This window comes from Physcomitrium patens, chromosome 20 (assembly GCF_059467195.1).
Source record: "Physcomitrium patens ecotype Gransden chromosome 20, ASM5946719v1, whole genome shotgun sequence".
Classification (NCBI taxonomy): Eukaryota; Viridiplantae; Streptophyta; class Bryopsida; order Funariales; family Funariaceae; genus Physcomitrium; species Physcomitrium patens.
In genome coordinates this window covers 9,578,233-9,587,925 of record NC_143429.1, presented here as the reverse complement: position 1 = coordinate 9,587,925, position 9,693 = coordinate 9,578,233, and the positions used below count along the sequence as shown (strand labels likewise).

At 33.8% G+C, this 9,693-nt stretch overlaps 1 protein-coding gene across 1 annotated transcript; it reads left to right on the top strand.

Moving 5' to 3' along the window:
- The first annotated feature begins 4,048 nt into the window (after positions 1-4,048).
- On the top strand, positions 4,049-8,327 carry LOC112272968 (uncharacterized). Its single transcript, XM_024501211.3, has 10 exons — positions 4,049-4,643; positions 5,001-5,078; positions 5,393-5,434; positions 5,592-5,697; positions 6,246-6,310; positions 6,441-6,485; positions 6,723-6,830; positions 7,013-7,100; positions 7,316-7,362; positions 8,029-8,327. Exons 1-10 carry the CDS (start codon positions 4,227-4,229, stop codon positions 8,110-8,112), a joined length of 1,080 nt encoding a protein of 359 aa, XP_024356979.1. The 5' UTR covers positions 4,049-4,226; the 3' UTR covers positions 8,113-8,327.
- Positions 8,328-9,693: the final 1,366 nt, after the last annotated feature.

Below are 9,693 nucleotides of genomic sequence, written 5' to 3'. Positions count from 1 at the left end.
ATTATAATTTCTTATTAAATATATTTAGTTTTTTATTTCTAATTTATCATCTCTTTTGATTTATTTTCTAATTATTTACATATCTTCTTTGAATTCTTATCCTTGACATCTTTGAAGTATAAAAATAGAGATAAAGACTACCAAATCCACTTAAATATTTTAAATTTTAATAAAACTTAATATAACCTTACAATTTTAAATCCTAATGCTTTTTAAAATCTTTTTTAAGAAGAATAAAAAGAATAGAAATCCTCAACATTTTATTTTTTACTCTTAAATCATTTTTTTGCTTATAAATTATTTTTTAGCACCTTGTAAGGTCTTTTAAATACCTTAATCTTTTTTTTTTATTAAAACCATAAAGTGAATCCATCAAAGATTGAATTCAAGAAAAAAAAAATACAATATAAGTCTTTTAAAATATTATTTTTAATTATAAAATATACTCCATACTTTCAAAAATGTTTACTTATAGAAAGATAATTATACTTCATATAGATAAATTTTCTTAATAATTAACTTTATTCTATATTATTTTATTTAATGAAATCTTAGATTTGTTTTTAATATAGTCACCACTTAAAATCCTAGCTACCACTTTAATAACTTGCCTTCACCCTTTGTTGCATTTTAATCATTTACAACTTACACAACATTGAATACAAAGGATTAATATCTTTTTAAGAAATTATTAATTTTTTTTTAAAAAAAAAGATATTTCTATTCTATTTAATATGAAAATATATCAAGTCATTACAAGTGATTTGAAGCAATACAAGTATATAGTGAGTTAAAAAAGTGTTGAGAAGATTTGTAGATCTCAAGTAACTTATTAAGTTTTGCTTTTAAGTGATAGCAAGGATTTCCACATGAAAGAATATGAATACCTAAAATTCTATAAATGAATCTCTAAATCTATCTTTTGCATCTCTAATAAACCATAAATTCTATAGAATCTCTTCTTATCTCTTTTTTATATAATTGAATATGATATATGATGTTCATTATAGATTCAAAAATAGGAGATGATTTTAAATTATATAGAATCTCTTCTTATCTCTTTTTTATATAATTGAATATGATATATGATGTTCATTATAGATTCTAAAATAGGAGATGATTTGAAAGTGATTAACAAGTTCTATAGAAAGAGATTCTATCATTAGAAGGTTAAATTGGAATTATTATTGGCAACTTTGGATCTTTAAAATATTATTGATGATTTTAAAGATATTTTCACCAAAAGATGCAAATGCCAAAGTCATGAAGGAGTATAATAGACATTAAAATAAGAATTTGGCACCATTGCATCAAATTTGATTAATACCAACTTTACACATTATTTCTTGTAAAGAATAAGCTCAACCATAGAAGACTCTTTGTATCATCTATGATACAAAAAACCTCTCTAACAGCATCATAAGACATAAGTTCTTTATATTTAAGATGGATGAATGTAAAGACTTGATTTCACATAACAACAAGGTAAAAGCCCTTGTAAACTAACTTACCATTCTTAATAAAACTTTGGAAGATTGTAATATATTTATGACATTGTTGAAGAGCTTGTTGAATTTGTATATTAGACTTATTGCAACTTTAGCATCTATCTCAATTAAAAACTTAACACTTGACTATGTAATGGGAAGATTGAGCCATGAAGTTATAGAACACCAATAGAAAGAGGCCCAAGGTGAAGATTCCTCTCTTTACAGACATCAAGGCAAGCCAAACACTTCTAATCAACACTACATGCTAAAACTTTGTTTCATTTGTGATAAAACATGTGGAAAAAAAATGGATACCATATGCTACTAAAAAAAATTAAGAAGATTTGCAGAAATGGATGATTACGGTAGTAATGTAGAAAAAATAAAGTAAAATGAAATAAAATTGATTAAGTGTGTAGCTGAATTACTTTTCTTTTTTAGGCATGCTTATTTTTCAAGATTTACAATTATTCATAAGTTTTCAGCTTCACATACAACTGTTTTGGTTTTATTTGTAAATAATACTTAAGTATGAAATTTACTTTAATAGCTATACTTGCTGCATGTGCATGATTTTATCAAAGTATAATAGAATTAAGTAAACAGTAGTAAATGCAGCTAAGTTATTACTGTTTAAAGATATTTTAGGCTTGTATTTCACAGAGTTTGTGAATCAATTTACCTTGCCAATCACATAAAAAAAATTCAACAGCATTCATTCAATCCATATGTATGAAGGCAATGTAATATGATTGCTCAAATTTAATAATTGTCACGAAATTCAAAAATATGAACCTGATTTTTTTTATTTCACATTTTTGCAAAGCTTCTTTCTATTACATATTATTTGTGATTTGTTTAGAAAACATTCGCATGCACAGCTTTCAAAAGTCATGCACCAATGATTGTAATTGATGGATTCATGATGTCCTTACTTTTGAATGGATCTTTGATGCTTACAGATATTTAACACCTTGATAATGTATTCATAATAAAGATCTTTTTACAAACTTCTATTTTTGTTGAAGCACATACAACAACAACAATAATAATAATAACAATACATTTGAAATTACAACTCAGAATGAATAAAATATGACTGATTGTGTTTTCAAAAGGCAGCACCAAATCAATGACATGTCAAGTACAACCTTTTATGAAAATCATTGCACCTCTAACAATGAAAAGCTAAAGACAACACTGAATTGATTACAAAATTTAATATTGTAGATTGAAAAGATCATACTGTTGTTAAAATATTAGTTGCAAAGTTGAAGACACAAAACATACACACGTTTATGAATTGTATTTCCTGTTATATTCATAGTTAAAAAAATCTTTATTACAAGTGAAAACTGCACATTGGAAATTCAGTCATTTCATTTTTATTTTTTAGTTATGCATAAATTACTTTCATATTTTAAAAAATCATTCTTTTCTTCTTTTTTTATTTTTTTGTACAATTGAAATAACTAACAAACATATTATGTAACACGATGGTTCTTTTGTTCTTAATTATGGGCATACAAACTCAGAAGTATGCAAATATTTCATTTATATATCTATTATTTGGAATAAAAAATATTTTTTAAAAAATAAGTTAGTTTCAATACCAATTGTGGATAATCAACAACCAGGAAAGAATTGATGTCATGATGTACATATTTAGAAACATATTATTATTAACATGCCATTGGATTTGACATGCAATGTATTAAGACAGATGTAGCTTTTCCATTGCAGCATCTACTTGTTTTTTGAAAGATTCTTTGGCTTAAGTGGAGTCTTCATTGCTTGAATTGTTGTCTGCTTATTCATCTGCAGCTGCTGCCACCACTTTGAGGTACCTATTTCGAGGTCCAAGTATATCTCTATCCATATTTTATTTATTAAAAAAATGTAATTTGATCCAATTTTAAAATTAAAAATTCCCATGCAAGTGTGGGTGAAAATCTTTCAAGTGAGTTGAGAGTATGAGTATGACTCTGTTAGTTGTTGCTAAGTAAAACTTGATCATTTTGAGAGTTGTAAGTAGGTGCTAACAAGTGTAAATAAGCAGAAACTGGTTTGAAAGTAAATTGGTCGATAAAACACAATTGATGGTTGTAGCAGTAGCAGCAGTAATGATCATAGTGTGCAGGATTGAATGAAAGCAAAAAAAATAAAAAATAAAAAAACATATGAGATATGAATGTAAATAGATATAGAGAGAGAGATAGGAAGGAAGTGTGGTTACAAGGGGGGGATGTTGGGATCTGTTCCACCATTTCCATCAGGATTATCAGTCAGTTAACAAACAGGGTTGGTTGGGGCCCACACACTCACTGAATGTGGAGGTGGAGGTGGTGTGAAAGCAGCCCTGCTATGCCCTGCCCAGAAAGGGCAGAAATGGACCAGGTAGGGAAGCAGAACCAGAGTGGATGTATGAAGGGCTGCAGCGGATGTAAAACCCCGACTGATTCGATGACGTGGAGTGGAGTGGAGTGGAGCGAGAGAGGGTGTGTGAGTGAGTGTGTGTCTTCTCTCCCCCCAAAGCCCTAAACCCTGCTTCGTGGAGCATTGCGTAGTCTTCATCGCACGTCTGCACCGCTCTTCGGTGTTGGCTATGACACATTGCTGCCGCGTTCCTCACCCTCGCCTCTGCATTTTCGTGGCTATGTTCTACCTTCGTACTTCTACTTCTCCCGTTTCTTCCGCCCACTAGATTTTCTCCTGCTCCTCTCCCAGAGATTTGTGATGGCTGCTCGTCTGCCTTTACATCGGGCATTCTTCCTTAAGTCTGTCTCGGGTTCCATTCCATCCCTCTGGGCCCTTAAAATCACTCCTCTCCGTTCCTCTGTCTGTTCTTTTAGCTCTGACGCAAAACCTGACTCTTCTGATCCGGCCCCCGGTTTTTCACCCGCGAATGTTTCTACTCTAGATGATGTAACAGTCTCAGCGTCGCTGATTGAGTCAGGCGATGCACTCTTAACGAAACCTCGAGTTGCTAATCTTCCTGAAGATTTATCCCTAGAAGCACTTGAAGCTGCGAACAGAATTCCATCGCCGCCTGAGAAGGTCAAACCGGTTATTCCTCTGCCTTCGTTGATCAAGTTGCAAAAAGGCACCCGCCAAGATCCGCAGCTTATCGTTGATGCAATTCGTTTGGTGAAGGTGATGCTCTCTCCTCAGCCTTCGTCCCCTCTATTTCCTGTGTTTTCATTTACGTGTAGCCGTCAGAGGTCAATAGAAGTTGGAGTTCAGCAAACGATCAATGATCGTACTCTGCAGTTCGTTTCTCGGACACGATTCCCGTACGTTGCATTGTGGTCTACGAAATTGATGTTTTTCTGCTTTACAGGATGTTTCTCAAATGATCTTTACGAATTTCATATTTTGTTGTTTAATTTATTTTTTTTTGGAATTCTGTGTTTTTCTGATCTCATTCCCCCTCTTCTCTTGAGATATATTATGGTTATCTTCGCTGACATCTAAGAGTTTTGAAATGCTTTTCCTACTTTCGTCTGGCAGGAGAATGCGAAAGCCAAATTTACGGAGACCGTTGAAGCTCATGTTCGATTAGGGATAGATCCTAAAAGAAGTGACCAGGTATTTATATCGAGCTTGCATCTCCTTTGGAGCACAGAATCTTAGTTTTGATGATAAAATCAATTATCCTTTTCTCAAAGACGAGGGATAGCTTGAAGTAGTTACGCGCATGTTCCTCATGATTGGACAAACGACCAGGTCTTTAATTGCAGTATTTTGAACTCGTGTTTTTTGGAAAGTCCGCACTACTTCTCTGCGTGTTTTTGTCATTTTGTATACGGGAGAAACTTCTGTACACTGTCTAGGTTTTTTTTACTCATTTTATTATGAATTTATTCATGCATCGAGACGAACTAATTTGAAGAGAAATGCAGATGGTTCGTGGGGCCGCAACTCTTCCAAATGGAAGTGGCAAGGTATGTAGATTTCTGTCAATTTATGTTGGACACATCCTCCTAGGAAGTTTTGTCTTTTTCTCTGACTTAACCATGAATTCGTAGTTTATCAGAATAGTTTTGTACTGAATGTCGCAACTTACGCTTGATGTCTACGCTAAAGCACTGTATTTTTCAGGTGGTGAGAGTTGCTGTATTTGCAGAAGGATCGGAAGCTCAAGAGGCTCTTGCTGCTGGCGCAGATGTTGTTGGAGCCGACGACCTTGTGGATCGCATCAAGGACAGTAAGTCCTATTGCTGTGCTGTTCATTCTATTCATGTGTTGCATGTGTTGTTGAAACAATTCTCGAGTAGCGTCTCGTTAAACCTATTCGTCTTTTGTAAATGCGCCGGTAGTTGGACGTAAGGACCTGAAGGTTCATTAGAGATCGGAAAAAGTTAAATGTTTTAAAATGTTATTAGAATATCGGTGTCTTGGTTTTGACATTGTTCATTATACGTTTATTTATGGATGATTTCTTACTTTTGTATGTATGAAAGGAGCTTCTTTTACATAATTATTTATATAATGCCTCTCAAATCTTGCGAGATATATATGTATATTTATATTTATATATACACACACACATAGACACATGCACACATGAGGAAGTTGGTCACTGGCTGTGACTTTTTTAGAAGTGCAGTGATGATTATTTCATATTTTGACGATAGTTAATGTTGTTTGGTGTTCTTACTCATTCGGACTTAATGTGGATCATTGCATCCTGCCTGGTAACCTTATACCTGTTTTGAAACCTCTGAATAATGGGATAAATGTCATGTTGTGCAGGTGGTGGGAAGTTAGACTTTGATAAATGCATAGCAACGCCATCTTTCATGCCTCGACTGGGAAAGGTGTGTTTTTAAATGGGTTTGTTCAGGATTTTAGGTTCTATAAGCTTAAAGTTGGTATGATCATGCACCTTTGCTCGTTGATTTGATTTTTTTAGTTATAAGCACCTGTGTGTTGACTGTGTGTTTGCAGGTGGCCCGCATTTTGGGGCCTCGGGGTTTAATGCCTAATCCTAAAGTACGCCTTCTTCTTTTCCTATCTTTCTCATGTCGAGTGAAAATATTTCACTTGTTTCTTTTTATTCTTTAGGAGTAATTTATGAATTTTAATTCTTTCAAACAGTTTCAGTGAAGATACTTCGGCCTCCTTTGTGCCTCTCACATCTGGGTACAACGTTATGCTTCTCGTGTTGAATTTCTCTAATCTGCAGTCGTAGGATTGTCATTAGTGATTGTTCTTATATGCGAATTTCAGGTGGGCACAGTAACTAACCAAGTTGGAGAGGCTGTTAGAGCTGCCAAACAAGGTCGTGTAGATTTTCGCGCTGACAAGTCGGGCATCGTGCACGTTGGAGTTGGGAAAGTATGCACCGTCGTCAAACATTAGTTGCATGTCGTTATCAATGACTAATTTGCAATTGGTCATCTGTGTCATTATAACCCAGTATGTTTGTGTATTTTTTCACTTTTTAGAAATTAGGAGTTAAAATTATGTTCCAAGCATATATGTTCACCTTGACTGACTTGATGTGTTCTGAATTGCAGGTCAATTTTAGTGATGACGCTTTGATCCAAAACATATCTGCCTTTGTTGGAGCACTCTTAGGAGCTAAGCCTGTTGGACTCAAAAAGAGTGAGCGCCTTATGTTTTTTTTGTAAAGTAACAGAGAATAGGCATGTTGCGCTGAGTCTTGACCCGGTGGAGGTTTAGTTTTTCCCGCGATTAGATGATCTGCCAGGTCACTGCCTGTCCATACGGTTCACCATCATCGTCCTCTACTGCTCGGTAAATGTTTGATTCCAGTGGTGCTTCTGTGTACTGACTCGATGGAGTGATCGTGTTTGCAGCTTCTAGGTATGCCGGGTATCTTACTAGTTTCACACTCACTTCTACTGTAAGTGTTCTCTTCACTTAATTGTTTTGTCAGCACTGATTTTGGTAGATACTGTTTAGACGTTAAAGTATTACCGATCCTACTCGGTCGTTTTTCTTTTGGCGGGTTTGCCGCGTGGGGCAGATATTCATCTTTGACTTTTTACTCTTTGAAGGACAATTACGCCATTGTTGCTTCACATTTTTCTATAATAACACTGTTTGTACAGTTAAATGTAGAATAGAGCCTCTACATGCATTATACCGTTCTTGTTTAGTCCTTGAATTGAATTGGCCTTTTTGTTCAATTACATTTAACTATTTTTATCAAAATAATTTGTCTAGTATGCGATAAACAATACATTCCCTCGCTTTTAATTGAAATGAAAGTAATTTCATTTCTTCAATGAGTACTCATCTCTAAATATTAATTTGAAACGTTAATAGACATACGTCGTCATAGGTTTGGCTATAAATGTACTTTCACCAATTTAACAGTCATCTGGAAGGTCTGGTATATTGTTCAATGCACTTGGGTTGCACGCAGTTCGCATGCTGGTACCAGGTTTAGGTGGAATAATGTTACAAGCTTGTTACTATGATACTCGTTACCAGTATTATACATGGTGTTATATTTCATTCGCAAATTTCTATCGGAATTCTAATCATTGCATTTTTCCTTTTGCAGATGGGAAAGGGCGTGCCTGTGACCATAAATTCTGTTGCCCAAGCAGCTGATAGTTACATGAAAACAGCTGGAGTTTCATCATAAGTTGCTGCTCAAGTCTGGTTGGTTTTACCGCAAGTCTTTCATGTGGTTACTAGCATGTGACAGGATATGAATAACGAAAAAAATTTGCGAACTGTACAGTGATGGCCATTCGGTGTGGTGCACGTTGTTTTCATGAAATTGAATTTTGCTAAGATAATATTTTTGGCTATGAACAAAGTTCAACTTGCTTAACATGAACATTTAGATTTCGTTCACCTGCATCTGCATTTGCTTGTTCATGTTAGGTTCTTTGTTTTTGTACCTTATGTGTTTTTGCAAAGCATTCTGCATTAAATGAGGTGCTGAAGTTCATAGTCTGCTTGGCTAACCGATGCGCAGCTCCCGCTCATGCACATTTTTTACTTTTGTGAGGAAGGAGTTTTTTGATGTTCTGACCTTTCAGAACCTGCAGGAACCCGCAGCTTGTCTGTTTTCCACCTTGGTAATGAGGAGATTGGGTGTACATTCTTAAAGGATATTTTATGCAGCGTACCACATTGATGGTTTAGTGGCAGGCAGGCTGTGGCACCTCTCTGAACTGTGAATGCAGCATGTCATTCTGGGGTGTTGCATTTGAGGTCAATGTGGTCTTTGCGTTTGAATTCATGAATTCTATATCTGTGCCTAACACCACAAAAATTGGATCTCTTTATAATCACCATGTTTGGTTTGTTTTCGGTGTAAAGAGTGAGCATGTAGCGGTTGCATAATGCAACTCATGTTTTGGCGCCACTAAAATCTTTGGACCAACCACTGTAGCAACCACACCTGTAACGCTAATTTAACCTTCTGTAACTAGCTCACGTGAAAAGATATCTTGGCAGATGTTTATGGTTGAGTTTTTACTCACTAGTAAAATTCTCTGCTGCTTTCACATTGTCTGCCCTGCTACCACTGGTAATTTCACCTCAAATTACTGAAGTTTTACTCAAGTTACCATGTAAATTACTCAAATTTACAGAAAAGAAAGATTAGAGCAAGATACTTTATATTATAATATTAAACCACATCTAATTACCACTTAGCTCTACTCATAATCAGTTATTAGAAATTTAAAGCATCTTTTAATTTCGTCATATTAAATAATTTTTTTGAAATTTTAATACTGTTAAAATTTTAGATTAATATGTTGGTCATCTTGTAATCTATAGAAAACTTTTTAAAAACAATTTTTGTTTTATTCACATGTTTATGGATGAATTTATATTATACATCAAAGATATTACATATATCTATGGTGCATGTTTTAAATTAAAAATATTATCTTCTATTGTTTAGTACATTATGCTTATCATTCTATCTTTCATCTTTCTTCTAATTAAGTGATATTATACATCAATATATTTTGTTGAAGATTAGCAGTTGGATTTTGAAAAAATGTTAAAAAACTTTTGCTATCCCATGTAAATTAAAGCATAATGTTGAACTAATAATAATAAGTTATGTCTTGCAATTCTTCAAAACAACTTCTATTATATAAAATATTACATGTTTCAAAGGAGATAACTAATCATTTATATCTTTAGCCTAATTTGTTTAGCAATGTCCTAGTAAATAAACATTTTATATCTATTACATAAG